This window comes from Natator depressus, chromosome 11 (genome assembly GCF_965152275.1).
Source record: "Natator depressus isolate rNatDep1 chromosome 11, rNatDep2.hap1, whole genome shotgun sequence".
Taxonomy (NCBI): domain Eukaryota; kingdom Metazoa; phylum Chordata; order Testudines; family Cheloniidae; genus Natator; species Natator depressus.
Window position 1 is genome coordinate 61,248,869 of NC_134244.1, and position 24,410 is coordinate 61,273,278.

Sequence of the window (24,410 nt, forward strand, 5' to 3'; positions counted from 1 at the left end):
AGTGTTCCAAGTCTTACTGAACAGAAGCAGTTAACGCTCGAGAGAGTTCCTCAGTCAGCTCTTTTAAAACTCTGCTGATTTAAAGATGTGTGACTTTAGCTGCTATTTAACATTCTGTGTAGTTATTGTTGGAATGGAAAGAATTCCATCATCGTGTGATGGGAATACATCATCTGACTTTTCCCTAAGTACAGAACAGAAATATCTGTTGAACACTTCTGTCTTTTCGTTATTATTACTGACAATTCTACCATTTCCATCGAGTAAAGGACCCTGATAGTTGACATCATTGTTAAGGTTTCTTTTATTTGGGACGTTTTCAAAAAAACACAAAACGCTTTTTTTTATTGTGCGGTCTCTGCTGGCCATATATTTCTGCTTGTGTTCTTTTTCGTCCCTTATCAATTTTCCACAATTCCTAGCATCTGACTTCTATTTATTGTTATTAGTGTCCCTTTTTTCCATTTATTATATATGGGGTTGTTTTTGTTCTGTTTATGTTGCTGCTTTTTTGCTTCTCTTTTGAACCAGGCTGAGGTTTATTTTTTGTTTGTTTTTAAACTATCATAGCCTGCTTTCTCAATTTGTGGCTTTGTGGGCATTGAGTAAAATGTTCTTAAACAGTTCCCAATTATCATTTATATTTTTATTTAAATTTTTTCTCCAAGCTGATTTGGTTCATAATTGTTTTCAGCTTTGAAATATTGACTCTTTTAAATTCTGTTTACACATAACAAATGTAAGAAAGTCATGATCACTTGTACTAAACAACCGCTAATTTTTAGTTCTGTGATATATTCTTCTTTAGCTGTCAAGCTGAGGTTCAATATAGAATTCCCCTGTTGTAGCTGCCACACTTTTTGTGTTAGGAAATAGTCATATATGGCTTTTAGAAATTACAAGGATGTTGTAGTACTGGCAGCATGAGAACTCTAATATATGTCACCCAAATTGAAATCGCTCGTGAGTTTTCGCTATACATTACAGATGGGTGCTTAAGGAGACAGTTGTCTTCTTCTCTCTTGATTTGGTGGTCTAGAGCAGACATGCATTAGCAGCTATCTTGTGCTTTAGCTGTTAAAACATTGATCCATAAGCATTCAAGATTGTTTGCTTCCAACATTGTCAGTGACTTGGAAATAGGCAATGCCATCATGACACACAGTGCTACTCCTCATCCCCTTTTGCCCACTTGATCCTTCCTTAAATAGGTTATAACCAGTGATGTTGACATTCCAATCATGCACATTTTTCCACCATGTTTCAGTAATATCAACAAGGTTGAATTTATGCTCATAAATGAGCAATTCTAATCGCTCGTTTATTACCCATACTCTTAGCACTGGTGTACAGGCAATTAAAAATTTTCTTCTCTTGGTGCCTTGATTAATTTGGTTCATGGCATCTTGATTTTGCGCTAAATAAATGCTCATTTGTACATCCTCCCATCGCTTCACTCGTTCCTTTTGTTTAACATCCTGCTGTCCCCTAGAAGCTTGGTTCCCCTTCTGCTAAAATGGAGGCTATCCAATCTATACAACCATTCTCCCCATAAGAGGTAGGTCAATGTTCCTCACAATTAAAACCTGCTACCTTACGCTACTTAGTCAGCAGTTCTCTACCAGAATCTCCTTCTTTCCGTCTTCCTTCACTTTTGGGGCAGAAAGGATCTCAAGAAAAGTCACTTGGACATAGCTCCTTCAGCACTCTTCCAAGTTCTCTGAAGTTGTCTGTAACTTGTGAGATATCATGTGAAGCAATGTCTTTAATGCCAATGTGCATGGCTGGCTTTGATAACCTCGATCTCCCAGACCCTTGCCAGACAGATGAAAACCTGTGTGTGCATAGATTTCTGCTTAAGATAATATTGAGTCATTCCACATTACTAAGACTTAAGTAGAGTTTTCCGTACGCTTTGAATGGTATAAAGTTTCTGTGCTCTTCATCACTGTCACCATATTTCTTCCTTTAACTTAATTTTGAGCATATTTTGGGCAACAATCATGCCATTGATTATAGGCACACAAGATGGTGTCAGTCAGTCCCCCTTCCTGTATCTGTGCTGCTTTGCCTAATTTTTTTACCATAATTTTCTTTGCTATACACCACTATACGCAAATATTTTATGAGATGATTTGACTCTAAAGGATTAATATCTAAAGCAGTCCCAAAACTACCTGGGAAAGAGGCATTATATTTAGAGTGAGCCCTCCATTTAGTTTCTGATTGGAGCATGGGTAATTCAAAACTATTTTAGTTTATGCATATTAACAGCAGGTCTGAACCTGTCTCTTCTGACAGTGTCATAATACTTACTCTTCTGGTCTTCCATGAAATCATGCTCAATGGCTGAAGCAGCTCTCATTGAGAGGTAATCTAAATGCTTGCTCTTGATACTTATGTTTTTAAATTTTACTGTTCCATTATTTTAATTAATATAATTTTCTTGTTGAAATTTACAATAAACCTTCTCTGTCTGCACTCTAGGTCCTGAAGGACTTGGTTTCACTGTGGTTACCAGAGACTCTTCGGTTCATGGCCCTGGTCCTATTTTTGTGAAGAATATTTTGCCAAAGGGGGCAGCAGTCAAAGATGGTCGTTTGCAATCAGGCGACCGAATACTGGAGGTTAGCAGAACTGGGAATATCAAACATCCTTTCCTTTCTCACCACTAAATATTGTTTATCGACTTTTCAAATTTATATTTTATATTTATTTGTATTTTCTGTAATTACTAGTGACCAAAATAACATAGCATGTTTCTAATTTAAACCCCATATTGTAGGTTGTTGGGGTTTTGCTTTTTTTAAACACAGTGCTTTCATACTGCTTGTTGACTTAAATACACAGTTCAGAATCAGGTGCCTGTGAAAATAGTCTTGCAAGGCATTCAAACAAGGGAGAGCAGATAAAATGGCTGCCCGATTTTGAAAATAGATACATCAATTGAAAAAAACAGTCTCTGAAATAATATCCAAGGATCTGTGTTTTCACTGTGAATGTTTTTCTAATGCACATTTTAAATCAGTTGCATTGTATTTTCTTGGTTTTAAATGTTCATATTTGTCTGACTTATGAACTCATTATCTATGGGGCTATTTTTACTTGCTAACCTCAAAGAGCTCTAATGTAAACAATATTAATGCTTAACTCTTGTTTAGTGGTTTTCACTTTCAAAGTGCTTTACAAACTGATTAATCTTCACAAAACCCCTGCCAGGTAGGTGTTATAAACCCCCATTAACAGATGGTGAAAAGCAGCAAAGAGGATAAGTGATTTGTGCAAGCCTGAGAGAAAACTCACTGTAGCAACCAAATTAAGGGCTTGGGTGCATGGCTCTGCAGCGCAGATTATGGGGGTGTGAATTCCAGCACACACTGAGGTGTTGCTCTGTAACTGCCCCATGTAAACCTTGCTAACATGAACTAGCAGGTATCTAATTTGTAGTAACGTAGTCCCAGAAGACTACGTCAATGCAAGCTAGGTACTTTGTGGTTCCAGCTAGTAGGGTCTACACGGGCAGTCACAGCTTAACACTTCAGTGTGTGCTGCAAATCACGGTCCCGTGGTCTGTGCTACAGGACCATGCAGACCGCCCTTAAAACTCAGCCTTTCTTGGTTCTCAGACCTCTGAACCACACCTCTCCCAGTTTAGAAAATCAAAGACCGCACTTGTTAGTCAGAGTTATTTTGTTTGTTTCCTAATTACATCCATTAGGTGAATGGCAGAGATGTCACTGGCAGGACCCAAGAAGAACTAGTGGCTCTGTTGAGAAGCACTAAGCAAGGGGAGACTGTCTCTCTGATCGTGGCTCGGCAGGAGGAAGCCTTTCTGCCTCGAGAGCTGGTAATGTTTTTTCCTCTATGCCAAATCAGACTAGTTCTCTGTTTAAAAATTGACCTAAGAAATACAAGTAAACTGTCGCTGGATGAGAAGCCAGTGAAGGGCAATTATTTAAAGCTGGTCTTGGAGAAGTATTTATATTTAATTTTACCCATTATTTAATACAATTCTTTGACATTTGATTTTCATCCCAGAAGTGACATCATAGGCATAATTCACAAGGGAATACTATAAATGAATTATGTAATGATGAGATTGAGCATGCCTGAAAATAAAGTACTCTTTTTTTTAGGCTTAGGGTTTTGTTTTAAGTGTACATGGTGAATTTCATTGCTTGTGAAAGTAATGGACTAATGACACTGGTTGCTGACAGGCTCTGAAGCTTCCCTACACAATTCTGACAATGCCTCTAAAACAGACATTGTTCAGTACTGGGCATCTCCTAAACTGGGAATGCCAATTGTGGCACATTATGTGGCGGTTATATGAGCTGAAGGGAAAATGCCATAGTCGTTCTCAGGGCTGATAGGGGAGAACCTTGCTTTCTTGGCAAACATTCTTTGATTTTAACAGAAAAAGTTCTAATATGTGCGAACTGTTCTTAAACTGTTTAACAGATTTCACATTCATTTAATAATAAAGCAGCGCTTTGGGAAACCTTGAATGTGAAATCATATTCCTTCCCACCCTAAATATACATAGGAGGAGTCCATTAATGTAGAGCTACATACTTGTTTCCTCTCAAAGAAGACCATCTCTTTTCCCTTATCTTGACTGATGCATATATTTGTCTTTTCAGTGAGAGCTCTGCAGGATAAAGGAAGGACAGCACTTCCTGCCTTTGTCTCATTCTATTTTCTTTAAAGAAAACAAATGGCCTTTCTTGTTTTCTTACTTGAAGAATGAGCCTTCTCCCTTTTGTCAGGACTTCGCTTTTCCTTTTGCTTTACCCCCTGTTAGCACCATCTCCTTCTGCAATCCACTTTGGTATGTTTTCTCATACTTTTCCTCATGTTTCCTTGTTATCACTTAGTCCTTGTTGAGCAAAGTGTGTGTGTTGCCTGCACTCCTATCGGAAGCCCTGGAATAGGTTAGTTGCTGTGATATGACCCTCTGTCTTTCTGCAGTTGCTAGCCACTGCTTCCTGTACATGTACTACTGATCCAGAGCCAAAATGAAGTGTGCTGAGCTAATCTATTTTTGTTTTAATTTTCCTTTTTGCTTGAGCAATTATGTAAGGGGGAAAATTAGTGATGGAATGCTATCAAACCCATCCCAGGTTTATTAAAGAGATAATAACATTGCTAATTAGTGGTTCCCAGAGCTGCCAACCATGCTGACCTTGGTGAGGCCCTATTTAGAAAGATCCTGAGCTCTAAATTCACTGTGTGTATGGGCATGAAGGAGAGAGTTTCTACATAAATGTACAAACCTGTCCATCATATTTAGGATCGGAACTCAAACGTAATTCTCCTTCCTCTCCCCAATTTTTTGAAACAATAAAGGGGAAAAAAGCAAACAGTTTTGTTATGTAAGTTAGAAAGTACCATTGCTTGAGAAGTGTATGGTTTTTTTTAAGTGTGCCATACTTTTTTTTTTTTTTAACCATTTCTGTGTCAATGTCTTTCCCACCTAGTGTTATGTTTTCTGCTTTGCTGTTGTATGCCAGATTATCCTGGAAATTACAGCAACCCCTTGTGGGTAAAAGAGGCTGTCGAAATTTTTAATGTATTTATAATTTCTATCTGCCAGGCTTGCTTGCTATTCAATTCTAGACCCTATAGCAAGGATTAGCTATATTTCACGAGTTACTCCTGACTGGCAAGATTGAGACGTAGAAGGTAGCCACATTTATCCTTCTGGTTTGGCCTTCACTTAAATTGCTTTCTCTGTGAAAGAGTGATGCTCAGATGGCCCTCAGAGCAATAGTGATGACATGTGAATTCTAATACGGTAGTGTAGGCCTTGTAAACCCATTGACCTACCATATAACATATTTTAGTAGCTGAAATTTGTGTTGGATGCTTTTAAGGAACATGTCCTTCTAATTTAGAAGCCTTTCAGTAATATCTACTTGGTAGCTTGCTATAGAAATATGGCTTACAATACTGCCAGGCTACCAGATGTTCAGATTAATGTGATGTTTGACGGAAGTCATGTGGCATCTGAAAATAGTCTCAGCAGAGATTTGAAAGGAATCAAAAACTAGCTGATGTGCCTTTGTTGTTGTTTTTAATTTTAAGATTGAATTAGAGTAATCCTCTGCCACCAACAATACATATTTGATAGAGGAGAAGAAAACACAAACCAACAAAATAACTTAGACTGTTTGTTTTTAGGAGGAAAATAGATGGTTAATCCAATATTTTCTAAGGATGATGTTAGCTACAGGCTGAGACCCTATGTACTGCATGTAGAATATGACCCAAAAGTTTGTTGTGGTGGTGATTTTAACAGTAGGGTAGAGTAAATGCTGCTACAGCAAACCTGTTCTTCGTTTGAGCAGTGCTCTGAATATATGAGTTCAGTTCAAGATGTTGTTGGTGATCTCAAAAGATCTGAAGGGTTTGGCAACCTTGCTGTTGAAAGGTCCAATTCAAACACTCCGTGTCCTCGTGGCAGACTGTCTTTCACAGTCTCCAAGGCATGGTGCAAAACACCTTTATTTTGTTTATCATTCCATTGTTTAAATAAACATATCGGCTGCTTCAGCACTAATCCCAATAGAAATGAGTAAAATAACACAGGGTGACATTCTGTTAAGTGCCTGCCCCCTAACAGTAGGAGAGTTTGTTATAAGGTAAGGTAATAGGAAGGGTAAAACAAAGCCTCTTTTTATGAAAGATTGCCTTCAGTAACATTTCAACTGTATTAGATTGCACAGGAGCACTGTTTGAGGGTTTTGCCATTCTGATCTTATGCTGATAATTTGCTATCAAATATAAAAGTTAGATATTGAGAGTAGTAAACCTTTATCCTGAGTGTCTCTTGCTGCTGGTATACATAAGGGGATGTTGTGAAAAAGGGATGATATTGGATTGCAGAGGATTGGGATTTAGTTATACTAACCCTGTCAAAGTTAACATCTGAGAGCTGCATGGTTACACTGTTTGTACGTTAGAAACATTAAATAAAACCGAAAGCACGCTCTTTGAGTTATTGTCATTACTCAAAAAGAGAATAAGGGGCTCTTATGAGATTTTCTTATTGAAGTAGATGAGGAGAGTAGAATTTGGACCAACCACAGACTGTCCAGTTAGCCAAAAGGTACTAGGAATTCCTGCCAGTTGTTAACAATGTAATAGATGAGTAAGGAGCTGGTTACAAACTCAGGATGAACTTGAATTGCTTAATTACCCCCGACTACAGACTAGCCTGTGATTAGTGCATACTACGGGTGCAGTTTGGATTTAAGCTATGCAATAGTGTGTATATTTTCTAAAGCATGTTTAAAGATTAGAGAAAAAATGACTCACTGATCAGGGTTGGATTTTCCAGCTATTATCAAAATAAATAAAACATACATCAAATGAAGGCTACTGTTCCATCCTATTCTGAAAATATACACACAGTTTTGATCATGTATTTATCTGTCTCTCTCTCTTCTCTCATTTTCCCCAGGAAAAAATGTGTGATCTTAAGGTGGCACTCTCTTTTTTTAAATGATTTAAAGATCGTTTTCCTTTTTCTCGAAGTTGGTAAAATACAAAGCCACTTAAATTAGAATCAGCTAAAACTTAACCCTTCTATGGCATGGCGCTGTTCATTCCCGGGGCAGTGGCTTTTACAAATGTTCTTGTTATTTTTAATGAGTGTTCAAGCTACGGGATGTGTATGCACAGAGGCAGAGAAGTGCCCTTCCACCAAACTTGTCACAAATAATAAAGCATTGAAAAGGTTAATATGTATTTTTATGTATTTTAAGCCTCGGCATGCACATTACTGTAAGCTTTGCATCTCTGTCATTTTAAAGATGGTTTTGAACAATCAGGTCTAGTTGTGATCATTATTTGTCTTGTTATTACACACATTACTTCATCCCTTGGGGGGAAAAACAAAGCACAACAAAAACAGTCGCACTGGTGTTTTTATAACAAATACTATTGGAGAAGAACCTGTGTAATTTAACTGTTGATCTTTAAATCTAGAATTCTCTCTTTTTACATATTTACTACACAGTGTGGAAGGAAGCACAGTTAGAGGCAAGTTCAGTTATGCTTTTTCTTCCTCTTGCTCTGTTGTGATTAACTTTTACGTTTTAGCTTTTTCCTAATTAATTCTTTGCACTACCCTGGAATTCTTCACCTAAAGGAAGATTTCTTGCTTATCTGAAATGTTGTCCTTTTTAATTTAGGTATTCTAAGCTTGATTTCTTTATTGTTTCTTACCTGTTAATCTGCAGGAACGACAGCACCAAATTTCAATGCAGCCTTAACCATTATTCGCAAAAAGAAAAGGAGTGCAAATACAGACTAACACGGCTGCTACTCTGAAACTTAACCATTATTGTGTCTCCAATTGGTTGTACTCACAATTTCAATAATTTATATGTTTAAAATCCCTGATTAGTAGATTAAATTAGGAACTCCTCTCATATACAAGTATCCTAAATTATGGTTCAAATAAATTAGTCACCTCAGCAATTAACTGTTCTCTCTCAAAAATGAAATCTAGTTTTTGAAAATCTGGCCCATGATACACATCAAATTTTAATTCGTAAAGAAATTGTATTATATATTCTTTAAAAGAACATTTTTGTACCTTATATAAATACAGGGGAGAAAAATCTTAAATGTATATAGAACCTTTCATTCCAAGATGCTTTATAAACTATATACATACCAAAATCACATCTCCCTCAAGAATTTCTTGTGCAGAGAGTCTCTCCTAGGCTGGAACAATCTAAAAAGTATTGACAGAGGGGACCATGCACATGCATCTTTGTACATTAGAACGTTTTGCACAAGGGTATAGTAGTCAACCTTTAAACTCTAGAGATTACATGAACTAAATTTATACACTTACCTCAGTATTTGCAGTATTAACTATCCTTACTATAGGTAACAGCTAGAGTACTAGAAATATTGTACTGAGGCAAAGTTACGTAGTTATCTTGTTCATTATCTAAAATGACTATCCCGTTTTTATGCAGGGGATCATAGCATGAAGTATGGAGAGTAGGTCTTGGTATCATCTACCTGTTTATTTCTGCTGCCTGTTTTGTTTTGTTTTCCTCCTTAGCTTAGAATAATTTGTTTGAGTTGTTGAGTTTTTTTGTTAAGACATTTTTTTTTTGTCGAGCGGGTGGGTTTTTTGCACCATTTTGCAGTAGCAGAGTGAGGTTTTGGCAATGCTGTTGTGTGTCAGTCTAGCTCCCATGAAAACAAAGAATTTCAGTTCGTTCCCAACCTTTCTCAAGGAGGGTCAGCAATATCTCTGTTGAGAGCTGCAGGGGAACTGACTTCATTTGGAAACTGGCATTGCTTTGGACCCAAATCCTTTAAAGATGTTTTAGGGTGGCTGTCTTGAACTTTGAATCAGGATAGTCTGTCTGTTTCCAAACACTTATGGAAAAAACCCTTGAAGATCTGCAGATAAGATCAGTGTATTTGGCATCATATACACTGCAGAGCTCAGAAGTCTTAGTTGGCATCACGCTTGAATCCATGAAATTAGAAACCAGAAAGACTTAAGAATAGGAGTGGAGACACTATAACATATGGTTCTCAACAGAAACTTAGTCTTTGTGTGCCTCAACTCCCAGCTATCTGGGCTACAATATTTATTTGCCGTAAAATCAAGATTTGCTTTGGCCATTACTTAAATCCACTTGGCATCTATAGGAGGTTACCATCTGAAAGCATCATCAGATCTGATTCATCTACCCATCAGAAATGATGATAATGGTCCCTTCTGGCCCAAAGATCTATGAACGTATCTATGAAAAAGTTCTTCTAGCACAGCGGTTTTCCAATGTTTTTTCTGGCGATCCAGGTGAAGAAAATTATTGATGCCTGTGACCCAATGGAGCTGGGGATGAGGGATTTGGGGTGTGGGAGGGGCTCAGGGCCGGGGCAGAAGGTTGGGCTGTGGGGGGTGAGGGCTGCGGGGTGGGGCCAGGAATGAGGGGTTCAGGGTATGGAAGGGGGGGCTTTGGGCTGGGGCAGGGGGTTGAGGTGTAGGGCGGGGCTCAGGGCTGGGGCGGGGGGTTCGGGCACAGGGTTGGGGCTCTGCGCAGCTCTCGCCCACAGGCACTGCTCTGCCCCCACGAGCTCCCATTGGTCGGTTCCTGGCAAATGGAAGTGTGGAGCCGGGCCTCGGGGTGGGGGCAGCACGTGGAGTACTGTGGCCCCCCCGCCTAGGATCCAGACCTACTGCTGGCCGCTTCCGGGGCGCAGCACGGTGTCAGAACAGGTAGGAACTAGCCTGCCTTAGCCGGGCAGCATTGCCAATGGGACTTTTAATGGCCCAGTCGGCAGTGCTGACCAGAGCCGCTGCGGCCCACTGCCTTACATTCCGTGACCCAGTACTAGCTTGTGACCAACAGTTTGAAAAACACTGTTGTAGGATATGACTTCTTATTGTGAACCTCTCTGGGATTTGAAGTGGGTAGACAAAACTATCTCTTTACCATCCCTACTTTAAAACTATAGCTATTAAGTCCGTTAGAAAAATTAATAAGATTTGTATGTGGCTGACCATCTAATAACAGTATTCCCGTAGAGCCTGGGTAATATCTCAGCACTGTGCTAAACTCTTCTTGAAGGTAGTGTGCAAATTTAGGCCCTGATTCAACAAGGTCTTCAACCACATGCTTGCCTTCAAGTATGTTAGATGTTAGTGGGATTACTTGCATGATCAAATGCCTGGCCTAAATGGGGCTTTAGTCTTAACTAGTTAATGTGCCTCCCAGTCTACTTCCCAGAGTCTCATCAAAAGGAAGTGAGGCTGGATAGTTAGGTGTTAAGAGTGCAGTTAGGCACTGAGCTATTACTTATGACAAAACTCTTTCACAAAGGGAAACCATTTTCTCTCATAACAATCACCGTGAGGTTTTGAATAAGTACACAAAGGAGGTTGAAGGATCTTGTTTTTGAAGTCTCCTCTGATGGAGTCTCACATGGTAAACTGTGAAATGCAATTCATCATCCTTGGAGGATTGAAGTGCTGAATCTGATTTGGTCAGTATTCAAAGCTGTGGTTCCAAGGCGTCTAGGTATTTCAAACTAAAGCCTTTCTATCCAACATGACATGAACTTGCAGTGCACTATATTAATGTGCAAAATATCCAAGCACAATATAACATTCACCTCTGGCCTTTTAACAGGAGGTACCATTAGTGACTATTTTTATCACAATATGGTAGGTAGATAAATGTAGATAAAAAGCTTCTGTAAAAGTGTGGTAAGGGATACATGCAACAGTGACTTCAGTTATTTACCACATTGTGACATTACATCAGACCATTACCTTGCAGCATTGTTTTCAGAAGCATTACAGTATATCTGCCACAACATATAGTGTTGGTTTTTATGGTTTCAGAGTAACAGCCGTGTTAGTCTGTATTCGCAAAAAGAAAAGGAGTACTTGTGGCACCTTAGAGACTAACCAATTTATTTGAGCATATGGTAACTCGCTAAATAATCAGCCACCAAAAGTGTGTGTATGTGTTTTTAAACTGTATCTAAGTTCTTATTGGAAGGAAGGTAAAGAATGGTGTAAACAATACGGCATGTTTTTTTCAAACCTTTCTGTCAAATAATAGTCAATGTTCAGAGAGTGCTCTTTAACCTGTAAGGTTTCTTGCAGAAAATAGTAGTGAAAGCATGTAAATGTCTTATTTCCTTCATAAGCCTTTTAAAATAATCCTCATGGGTACATTGCCTCTCACTCTGAGCTCTGAATGGCACTCAAGGGAGCTGGCATCTCTTATCAGAACTGAGCAGCCAGGCAAGGGGCAGCCAGCACATTGAGAGGCCATGATAGTGTGCTGGTCAAGGGCATCAGTCAGGTAGTGAAAGGCCTCTTGTTGTGTTAAACAAATGCTATTTCCTTCCTGGCTTCAGTGAGAACTAGGGTTTGGTTTTTTTTGTAAGCTTCTCTTGGCAAAAGAACAATAGAGATAAATAAGGCAGCCCTTCCAGTCAGGGAGATGTGCATTAGATTATCATAAATCCACAGATAAAAAGTGCAGTGGTCAATGAGAACAGGCGTTCTTAGATTAAATAAGAGGTTTAATTGAAAGTGGTATCTCGGGAGATGGGGGATTGAGCATAATGTTTAGTAGATACCATGGACCATATTGAGAAGAAATAACAGAATGAACAGTGCTTATTTTTAAAACCTTCCTGTTCTGTTTCTGTTGTAGATAAAAGACAGTTTCTAGTGTAGACAGTGGAGAAGACTGAAGATGCATTTTGACTGTGCCCTGTAGGTGTGGAAAGATATTAGACGTATATAAGTAGATATTACACTGTTTGAAGGATTATATATAGCTTTTTAATTAACAATGCAGAGATCTGTAACACAGATGCACTCGTTAAAGCTAAGTAAAAACCAATGGTAACACTTAGTTAGCTAGCAGCGTTCTCAAGTAAGTCTCCCAAAACTCTCAATTGAAGATTTTCCGTCTACTGCATTGACCATTGGTTTGCTATAGTTATAAGTTTTTCTGCTATTATGTCTAACAAGTTTACACAGTTCTCTCACCTGTTTTTGAAGTGCAGTCCTTTATGAACTTTGCTGGCCATTTTCTGACTAATTTGACTATTAAGTAAGAGTTTGCAGGAGAGAGGGCTTTGGGGTGTTTTTGTTTTGCTGTGTTATCAAACTCCAGTCTTCAATCCCAGGTTTGGGAGCAAAACTTCTCAAACAAGAGCCTTGGTTTTATTGATATAACAGTGAAGTCATTTGTATTTTGAGACTATTGATTCTATTGTTCAGTCATATCAGACAAATTATAAAATTGCTGCAGATTGCCCATATCCAATATATATTGAATTTTCGGAGGTCTGCGATAAGATTTAAGAGATTTGATTACAGCAAGTGTTTAATTTTTGGAAAATTACTGTTTTCACTTTTTTCAAATCCTGTAGTTGCCAAGTAATAATCTATGTATGAATATCAATGAATGCCTACCTCCACTGGAAAACTTTTGAAAAGGATGCTGCAATCAGATCTTACTGCAGATCCCAGGGACACTTTTCAGTTCTTCGTTTACATGGCCCAAAAATTAAAAATTGATGAATTTATAGAAGGAGAGACGTGCATTAAGGATGTCTGTCATTTTCCATGATACGCCCCTCTTTTCAGATGCTTATGTCCCCACACCCCCAATTTTTTTCTTATTGGGAAGTCTTTAACCAGATGAGTACCCATCTCCAGGACGTGAGTTACTGCTTCAGCCACCAGAAGTGGAATACATGGGGACAATCATTCAAAGAAAGGCCGGTTAATTTACAGTACAGTAACTTTGTCTTCAAGATGTCAGAGTGTATTCCATAATCTCCGTTCCTTCTCTGCTACTATGGAGTCATTGGCAATCTGGATTCTGTTTTAGTTAGAAACTGGAGAGCGGTTGTGGTTGCCCTTTCCTTTGTACCCTCAGCTACAGGGTGCTAGAGGGCCCCACAGATACTACTATTGAAAAGATTCCAGTTTCATAATCATGGAGCACATGTGCACTAGAAGAGGAATATCTATGGACAACACATCTCGAAGAACCACAATCACTGTAGGCTAAGTTACCATTCTTTACTCAAGCACATCCCTGAAGTTTGTTTGTTTCCTTTAGGTTCATGAATTTATCTAGGCAGAATTAAAATTCAGCACCTTTTGATTCCCCATACTTGTAATTTTAATATATATATATAAAAGGATACTAGGGACATCTTGTGACAGATGCATGATGTCGGGAGCCTGAAAACTTCAAAAGATTATTATATTGAAATGTGCCAAATACCGTAGGCCTTGGGAGTAGTAATACATTTTTGTATCTATAAATGTTATATATATCCTTGTGAACTAAGGATTGTATACTAACTCTATTGGGGAGGGTTACTGAGTTCCCCCAAGAAGTAAAATCAGTGGGGGATAATTACTGCAGACCCTAGGACTGCGAAACAACTCCAGAGAAGTACCACCTCTTGAGGTGACTTACATTTACTGGTTCAGACTGCGTTCAAGAGGTCCACAGACAAAGAGCTTGTGGTATAAAGGGCCAGACTGAACTGGCTGAGAAGGGCCCTCATTTTGATCCAAAAATGACATAGGATTGTAACCAAGAAGGAAAAACCCTGCTGGAAGGTTTTGAGGGACTGGAAACCTACCAGCGTCTCCGTGTGGAAGATGAGTGACCCTTAGTAAGCTTAGCATTCATATAGACTGTTTTTTCTTTGTAATACTTTTGTCCTAAAATAGACTGTATTTTGAGAAAGCTGGCTGGTCACTGGTAACTCAGGCATTGTTTCTGAGAGAACAATCTGCAGATGTTGGACTGATGTCAAACCTGCTGGGATAGTCGCAGTGAATTGCAGGGGACTGCACCTAAATCCCAGATCTGGAGGGAAACACGCAGGTCCTTTCCCATAGAGAGGTGAGGCCTAAGACCTAAAGAGCACCCTTGAGGATACTGTGGAGGGAGCAGAGGTGCAGTTAAACACAGAACTGACACCCCCCGTGCCACTGAATTGCTTACGTGGCTCTGTGGTGGAATGCAAATTCAACACGACACTACACTTTAAGAGATGTGGATGTATATTATATATATTGTGGAGGAAATGTCACCTTAATTACTGCCTGGAGTAATTCTAAAATATTGGTTGTGTTGAGAGAAACCCTAAGGTGATCCAGCAGAAACTCACATTTGTATCATTTTGGACACTCACTGTACTGTTTCTGGAACAGAAACTTGTTAGTGTGGCAGCTCATTTCATTCACATCATCCTCAAGTGAACTAGGATTATAGGATGATACCAATTTTGAAGTAAAGAACTGAGAGCAAAGGTATTTCTAATAGAATTGAAGACTTAGTGCATCAGAGTGGAGTTGCTTTACCAGACCGTAAGTCTTTCAGTCAAGGATTATTGCTCTGCTGTAAAATATTGATGCACTGGGATAGCATTCTAGCAATGTAAGGGAAATTTAGGATTTGGGAAAGTTGTTAGTAGCAATGAATAGTCATGATGTATGAGACTGGTTTCCCAAAAAAGGCAGTTAGCTGGACAAATTCCCTTACTTTTAGGAAGGTTGCAGCTGTTTATGGTCACCAGTGAAGGGACATCTATTATGAAGAACAGAAGGAGTATGAGGATGAGAATTTAAAGTTACTGGTATATTGAAAGGTTTCAGAGTAGCAGCCGTGTTAGTCTGTATTCGCAAAAAGAAAAGGAGGACTTGTGGCACCTTAGAGACTAACCAATTTATTTGAGCATAAGCTTTTGTGAGCTACAGCTCACTTCATTGGATGCATCCGATGAAGTGAGCTGTAGCTCACGAAAGCTTATGCTCAAATAAATCGGTTAGTCTCTAAGGTGCCACTAGTACTCCTTTTCTTTTTGGTATATTGAAGGAAACCAAACTTTTAGGAAATGTATTTGTATTTCTTCCTCTGCCAACAGAAATTTTCAGTAGGTTTTTCATTGCTGTAGTTGTCTGTGATGAATTAATTGCTACTTGCTATGTTGAGCATCCAAGCATTTGTGGTTAGATTCCATGGAATAGGTAAGGAATGGTATGTCTTAAGTGAAGAGATAAGGACAGGGCTACTGTAGTTTCATGCTGAGCTGTGGAATTGACTTTTACATCTGATGCAGCTTTCCTTTCACCTATCCTGTAAAGCGTTCTGGTCAGTGGGGTTTCACTTCATGGCTAGCTAGTGTGTGACATTACAGTTAAAACAAACCAGACTTAGTTTGGTTTTAAGTCACATTTAGCTGGATCTTAGTGTAAACGTCACTTCATTTTTTGACTTCTTTTCCAATTTACAGTGGATCAGAGGTGCCCAAAATTCTTTGCCACTCCTTCCAGTCCATGGCATGGGTTCGTAGGTCTTGGAGTTCAATTCCTTTTCTCTTCAAACTTCTCTTAACAGAGTCTTTCCACCGTATCCTTGGACTTCCATGTCCTTTTTTGCTGTCGTCTTCCTCTCATGCTTTCTTTGCTGGTCATTATCACATGTGCCGCCCACCTCAAACATGTGCTCCCCAGGCTTTCCATCACTAAGGGTATGTCTACACTGCAGTTAGACATACCCTGTCTGGCTGGCTGGCCTGTGTCAACTGACTCGGACTTGTGGGGCTTGGGCTAAGGAGCTGTTTGATTGTGGTGTAGACATTTGGACTTGGGCTCCAGACCCTCCCCCCTCGTGAGGTCCCAGAGCTCACTCTCCAGCCCCAGCCCAAGCCCAAGCCCAAACATCTACACTGCAATTACACAGCCCCATAGCACAAGTCAGCTGACATGGGCCAGCTGTGGGTTTTTAATTGCAGTGTAGACATACCCAAAGAGTTCCAAGTTAATCTCCCCACTGATTTCTTCCATGTGCCCTCTAACCTCTGCTTGTCTTCCATTCTCCTCAGTATATTGTTTTCCACTACCTGTATGTTTTTTTTTTCTTCCCTTTCTATCAGATCCACCCTTTCCAAACCGTAGAGCAGGCAGGGACAAACACATGCATTGTACATTTTTCCTTTCAATTTGTTACTTAAATGCTGGTCCCACAGTACTCCTGCCACCTTTTTCACTGCTGCCCATGCATGCTGGGTTCTTCTTTTCAATTCTCCAGATTTCTCTCCGATGGCAGTAAGTGTATTTCCCAATAAAAAATTCTTTCTTCTGATTCAGCTTCTGTCCTGAAACTCCTATCAACAGCTCTTTGTCCACCTTCGTTACTTGCATAACTTCAGTTGGCTTTGCATCTACCTTCAAACACAGATGCCCACTCTGATACCATATTTACCACTTCCTTTTAGCTATCAGCCAAAAGGGCCAGATTGTCAACATTCATTGGCTGGATCTTAAGGTAAAGCTGAATGTAAATATGCACCCAAGAAGGGGCAGTTTTTAACCAATTTAGTTCTACTGGATAAGGAGCAGTTGTGAAAGGTATTGGGGGGATTGTCTGGAGAGTTCCTTGAGTAATAGGTACAAGCAGCTGTTGTTTACATTGAACTTTAATTTACTGAGGTTTTCTTATAATAAAATTACTCGATCCTTAGAGTGCTGCAGTGAAAGGGTTGTGAAACTATAAGGATTCCAAACTGGGTATTGAAGGAGAGCTGAAAGAAACCTAATACTGAAAAAAATTAGTATTTATATCTCACTGAACATATTTTTAAGATCTCATTTGGTACAGATAGCATGTCTAGGCACTCAGACGATAACCCAATGGATTGGTGAAAAGCACTAATGCACAGAATACGTTTATGAAATAAACGTAAAAATGTTACACAAAACTTGAAGAGTTTGGTTAGCTTTTCACATGTTTTTAGCAGTCTACTTGTATGGGAATCTAGTGTAAAACTGAACTCACTTATATTTAGAAACAATGATACAAAGCACGTGTTTGTAGTTATTATTTATAGTGTATAAATGTACAGTAATTGTCTAGTTATTGTTGTCCACTAGAATTAACATCATTTTGTAACTTCTGTTATAAAATATTCTATCATTTGTAGGGACATGGCAAAAAAAGAAAAAACACTTGACAGAGCAGTTCAGGAGTGAACAGTCTGTTTTATCCATGCTGTCTCTCCTGTCATCATTTGAGGACACGAGCAATTTTCCAACTTCTTCACTATAAAGATCTGTCTTACAGCCAGACTTTCTTGCACTGTGCTGAGGGGGCACAAAGGTTTCAGTTGTACTGGCTTGATATGATGATAGGGAGTTGTTTTATGTTTTGTGGTATTTCAGCAACCATTTATTTTGTGATCCAAAAGGATGCTGACAGAAAATCCCAGAGAATATATAAGTGAATGATGTCAGCAAGTGCACCCAATATTCATGATGCTAAATGATGTGATTATATGAGGTGGTATGGATATTACCTGTCCATTTCCTATGCTGTTAGTTGAAAATAAAGCTCCTGTTTGGTGCAGCAAGCAAGTAGCAGGCAGAAATGTAGGTGATCCCATTTATATAAGGCGTTTGGGGTGCTATCATTGCATTAGGAGATAGTTAAGAAGTTTGCTGTGGTTGGGGTATATATTTCAGTGAGAAGTCATATTTTTTGGTTGGTATTTTACTTTGGATCCAAAATTTAGTGCCACTCCTCCCTTCCCTCCTCCCCACCCCCCATTTCAAATGCTATCAATAGAAGATCTGGTAATCTCTGTCTCCCCCCCCCCCCGCCCCCCATATATATATATATATATATATATATATATATATATATAATATTTATTTATTTATTTAGTGCCCCTATCTCCATAATATCTGAGTATTTATGCTAAAACTCATCCTCCCTCACACTGATCCTGCGATTGTCAGATTTGGGCTGCAGTTCATTCCATATCTAAGATTTCTTATGGCTAGGTAAGATACATCTTAGATGAAGGATTCCCTCTTTTGAGCCACGTTGTGGGATGCATACCTTAGCAGTAGATTCCTAGCAGCCCCATTGTGGTAATATATTTCATAACTACAAATCATTAATCAATAAGATCGAGTCTAATGAACTTCAGCTAGAGGGGAGGCTGTGGTGCTGCTCGTGAGCCATGTGATTAAGTGACTTGACTGAACTCCTATGATGAGTCATTGTCCCAGGCGACAATACAAATCCAGACATACAACCATATTCTCTAACCACTCTAGCTCAGTTTCCCTTATTTATTTTAATTCATTGGCTTTGGGAACTTTTACAGGACTGTTGCCTCCATATGTTATAATTTTGTTAATTACTTATGTAAGGAAAAAATGTCACAGAAAGTTGTGTACTTCAGGTGAAAAAAGGCAAGCGCACAGAAATGGAGCAAAAGTAGTGGAGATAAGCTAATGTCATCAAGACAGTAATTATCAGTGTCAACACCGTGCCATTTTTGTATTTTCCAATTAAATGAAATGAATTGACTTCCATGCAATTAATTTTTAATAAATATTTGTATTTGGTACATATTAGAATCAAGGTTTATGCTTCTAGCTCACTGAATAGTGTGACCCCTCCCTCAGACAGTAGTTACTTTCCATCAGCAATAGTGGCGTCTTAGATAAATGTAGGTGAATCATGTATTCAATTGACACTATTTCAATGATTGACATTCACTTACATTTAGTTTTTACCCTTATTGTTTTTGATCACACCTCTTGCTGCCCATGTAGGGTGTTAAATGTATTGTATAGTGGTCTCAGTCCACTGCCAGTTGGACAGAATAATAAACTTTAAGGTCATAAAGGAACCATTATGATTATCCAGAAACCAGCCCCACAACTGGCACACGTTGATGCTGTGTGGACAATCTCAGCAGAGACGGCAAGGATGTGGGGCGTGAACTTCCTTGGACCCATGGAGGTAGTACAGGAGAACCTCAGAGTTACAAACCCCTCGGGAATGGTTCGTAACTCTGAACAAAACATTATGGTTGTTCATTCAAAAGTTTACAGTTGAACATTGACTTAATACAACTTTGAAACTGTACTGTGCAGAAGAAAAATGCTGCTTTTATGCCATCTTAATTTAAATGAAACAAGCACAGAAACAGTTTCCTTACTTTGCCAAATATATTTTTTAAACTTTCCCTTTATTTTTTTAGTACTGTGCTGTATTTGTTTTTTTGGTCTCTGCTGCTGCCCGATTGTGTACTTCCGGTTCCAAATGGTTGATTGGTCAGTTCCTAATTTTGGTGTTTGTAACTCTGAGGTTCCACTATACCTCCAAGTTAGGTTTGAGGAATGTTGGCAGGACAGTGTTGAGAAGTTTCCACTCCCACTTCCTGTGTGGTGCCCATTCTGTGGATTAACAGAGGACTTCAGTCCAGCACCTTTGAGAAATGCTAACTTCACGTTCTGCTTTTTAAAATGGTATTTTTCTGCATATACCATTTTTCTATTAATTTTGTTTCTTACACTGCTGCTCCAAACTTTAAAAGAGATCCAAAGCATGCACCAATTCATCCACTAAGGGTGCAATAATTTTTTAAGGATTTAGCTTAGAATGGTGTGGAATTGAACCACACAACTCTATTAAAATCAGTGAGCGTACATGTAAAGGCAGTATGAATTATGAGAGTACGTTTTTAATGTAGCTGTTTGTATAAGTTTGAAATGCAGAGTCCTTCGCCTTAAATGTCCTGTAGTATCACACTTGTAGTACCTTGTGCTAAAGTGTTTCCATATTCCATGTAATCATATTTATAAATATTTTTAATAATCTATATTAGGTCACAGAATCATGTGACCAAATCATAGGCAATAGCCCAAAAGCTGTTGACTAGATAAAGGAACTATGGTGCAAAACTATTTTTAGTTACATGAACCTGTCCAAAGAATTAGATCTGGGAAACCTAGAATGTACTGTGTGTGTAATATTCTCTTTTTTTCCTCCACTGTTTTCATCTTTCAATTTCTCCAACAGAAAGGAGAGCCCAACTGCAGTATTCTTTCACTGGAGACCACAGAACAGCTGACCTTTGAGATACCTCTGAATGATTCAGGTTCTGCTGGACTTGGTGTCAGCTTGAAAGGCAACAAATCTCGGGAGACCGGGGCTGACCTTGGGATTTTCATCAAATCCATTATCCATGGAGGTGCAGCTTTTAAGGTATGGAAGAACTGTATTAGCTCTTGTCTGGTAGCATTCAGATGTTTACATGCTCTTCTAGGAGTTTTTCGTGAGAGAGTTCTTGTCTTCTAACTTCCAGAAAATTACTGGAATGCTCTTCTAAACTGTGCTAATTCCAACACATCGCATAATAATATCCTATGTACATTAACATATATAAATATATATATTTAGCTCACATACCAATATTTACCTCATAGTTAAGATTGCTCAAGTGTTTCTTTATTCTATAAAGAGATCTTACAAAGATGCATACTTGTACTGAAAAAAAATGTATACTTTTTTCTTTTTTTTTTAAAGTGATGTCAGAGTTAAGGCTGTGCATTTGAGTGAACTTTTGCAGAATTGACTGTGAGCTTTGTGGTTTAGTGTATTTTGGAGTGAAATAGGCTTTGAGTAGAATTTCCAAAAACGCCTAAGTGAAGGGGACTTAGGCCTCCTTCTTCACATAGGCATTTTTTAAAAGTCTACCCTATGTCTTAGAGTTGAGGAGTCTGTGATTGTATTTGGTGGGGGTAAGAGATGTGAATTGAGGTTGGTTTGGATGTTAATGTTTGCCTAAACTGGTGATTTCCTTGATTTTTTAATTTGTGCTTATAGGAAATACACTTGAGCAACTTTAACTGTACGTTAATGGCATCTTTGGTGTGAGAATTTCCTTGGTGTGGTGGTGGGTTTTTTTTTTTTTAACAACAAAAGTATTAAGTAGGCTTGGTGTGTAAGGACTGAAGGAGGAAAACTAAGCTCTGGTAGATGCCATGAGGTACACCACAGCAATGGTGGTTACTGCAGTGGGACTCTTCTGCTTGTAGATTTTTATATACGGAGTGTGTGTATTGGGGGCGGGATTTATAGTTTTGTGGAATGTGAAGGAAGGAAGATGATAAGGGCAAGCCTTTTTTCCAAGTTGAAAGTGCTAAACTTTACATGGTTAAAATGTCTAACATGGAGAAAGGTGTTTCTCTGTCCCTGTGCCTCCTATGCCTTCTTTTCATTCCATGTCTGTCCCTGACCCCTACAGGTGCCCTCTGTACCCTCTGAAGCTGAGGCTTCCTTGTTATCTGTCATCCTCTAAATCACCCATTCTCCTTAGTTTTCTGTAGACTTGCTAGAGTTTGTGACAGAAAGCCCTGAACTCTCATACCTAGCAAGGTCTGTCAGAATGAATGCCACTCTGGAAGGTGTTGAGACTCCACAGTGCAGTGGTGCAGTGTAAGAACCTGGATAGCGTTGTCAGATGGGGAGGTGGCCTTCCTCGTGACCTGGGAAGCAACCAAAGCTGGCTGTGAACATTCAGTGCTCTGCCAGCCTCCATGGTGCAAGAAAACCAACCAAAACAAAAGTTATAACAGAAAAGCCAAATCACATTTTTATTTTTATTTTTCCTCACAAATAGCTCCATGCTGGGCTTTAATGTAAGTTGAAACCCTTGTGAAATTGTACATTTGTAACTTGAGATTGTGATGTTATGTGACCCTGGGAAAAAAAAATCGGTGAAACCTGAAAAAAGCATTTTTTAAACCTTCTTGAATTGTACCACAAAGGCACTTAAAAGTGTGAAGTGCCATGGAAGATTACAGTTCTTGCAAAAGCCCATTTTTGAGAATGATTTCTGTGAATGTTCCTGTTTTAATTAAGGGATTCATACCTTGCTTTAAGTGGAGAACTCAAACAGCCTTAACTACTGAACCATTAGGGCAGTGATGCCCACACTGTGGTGCATGCCCCACTAGGGGGGAGCAGAGGAACATTTTTTGGGGCGGGGCGGGGGAGTGGCGAGGCCTAGGCCAGCCCCTATGGGAAGTGGGGATCGCTGCCACCAAGCCCCGCTCTGCCCCTGTCCACTGCCAGGCCATCTCCGCCTCGAGCCCCAGCTCCTCCCCCATTTCCAGTTCAGCCCCCAGCGTATTGCATGTAACATTCTCTCTGGGCTGCTTTTAGTCTGTCCAGAGTTCCAAGGGTGACACAGCTGGACCCATAAAGCAGTGTAAAGACAATGAAATTACAAACTCATTTAGCGTTTACAAGAATAAAAATTCAGCAAGCCTGTGAGATGGAGAATAATGTATTCAATCTGAACTGTCAATGGAAACCTAGTTTGTCATATTCTTTTTACTTGCCAATCAAAATATTGTTAGTATTATGGACAAAGCGTGCCTTAGTTGAGGTTAACAACAGTTGCATAGAACTGATGTCTGAGCTGAACACAAACTGATAAATCACAACATTATGACTTGTTCATCTCTCTCATGGAAGTAAGGACTCTTGTTCACTTTTTTGATTAAAAAGCACTTGAATAACTTGCTAATGTTTACGAAATTTATTGGCAGCAAGTTCACCAAATAAAATTTGAATAGAGATAGCTTTAGTGAAATTAAAAACAAGAGTCTTAATCATCTTGTCATGTAATACATTTAGCTGTTTTGGATCTATAATGTAATATTTTCTTTTGTGTTATCTCAGCAGATCCTAACAATTCTGTTTTCTGTAGAAACACCTTTAATTCAGTCTGTGTAATTTCCTCTACTGACACTAACGTACTGAGTAAGACAATTCACAACATTAAAAACTACACAACCACATATTTACAGATGGTGTTAAATGCCAGATGGCATCAATCAAGGCTTTAGCCTTTATATGACTGTTTAATACTGAGTTGTCTTTATTTACCTTTCTAAAAAAGGAAGGGGGTTGTTTTTGTGACAGCAGGAAAATTGGTTAACCAAGAAACAAAGTTTATTTCACTGTTGTTTTTTAGTTTGCTGGGGTTTTAAACATCAGAATTTTACGCACATGACCTACTCCCATTTTACCAACAATGGGATGAGCATTTTCCCCTATTCTCCAATTCTAGAATTGTGTGAGGGTTTTAAACTCTGTTTATTGTAGTACTGAGAATCCATGTATAGTTAGAAACATACATAGCAGATTTAAACTCAAATATTAACAATTAACATGTCCGCCAAATTCCTCCAACCATCTCCCCAACTCTTTCCATTGCTGTTGTTTATCACAGTACATTTCCCTTTGTAGAGGGTGAAATTATAAAGAACATAAGGGAAAGAATACATATAATTTCTTTCATTCTAGGGTCACTGTTTCTTTCTTTTTCCATCTGTATAGTTGCTAGTGCAATACTTCGGGATAGATAGCTATATCAGAAATGTATCTATGGAGGTGGTACTAAATTGTATGTTAAAGATATTTCATAGATTTTAATCTATGATAGTGCAGCCTGACTATGGTGCTATTTTCCTCATTTTATAGATGGGTCACTGAGAGACACAGTAACTTGGCCACGACCACAAAGGGTAGGGAATCCAGGTTTCCCAAGTCCTAGGCTAATCACTGGACCATCCTTCCTCTCACTGTACTTATATATGCGTGCACTATTAACTACTGAGAAAAATCTGCTTACATTGCTCTAGGAATGAACCACCCAAATGACCTGTTAACAAAAGTTCCATTTCACAAGTTGCTACGTTAGGGCCAGTACAGCCCTTAAAAACAGACCAGATACAAAATGTCCTTTCACAAGGAGGCATAACATGCCGCAGTGGAAGGGGGCAGTCCAAAAAGAGGTTGCTCATTGTCCACACCTGCTTGGAATGGAATGATAGATGAGTTTGACAAAGCAAACGTGGTAAGATAATGTAAAGGATATCAGAACTTATAGAGCTGTTGACATAAGGAACATAACTGTTGGAGGAACAAAGAAGCCAGGTTTTCCTATAAAGTCTAGGGACTTCCTCAGACAGACACACACACGCTGCTGCTGGACATACAACC

The 24,410-nt window shown here is 39.0% G+C and overlaps 1 protein-coding gene across 1 annotated transcript in view; it reads left to right on the forward strand.

The window, feature by feature from the left end:
• The window catches only part of PARD3B (par-3 family cell polarity regulator beta), a 617,867-nt gene that overhangs the window by 311,008 nt on the left and 282,449 nt on the right, over positions 1 to 24,410 (forward strand). The window contains exons 9-11 of the mRNA XM_074967987.1: positions 2,488 to 2,627; positions 3,719 to 3,847; positions 20,415 to 20,600. Coding sequence (XP_074824088.1) covers positions 2,488 to 2,627; positions 3,719 to 3,847; positions 20,415 to 20,600 — 455 coding nt within the window. The remainder of the gene's footprint in view (positions 1 to 2,487; positions 2,628 to 3,718; positions 3,848 to 20,414; positions 20,601 to 24,410) is intronic.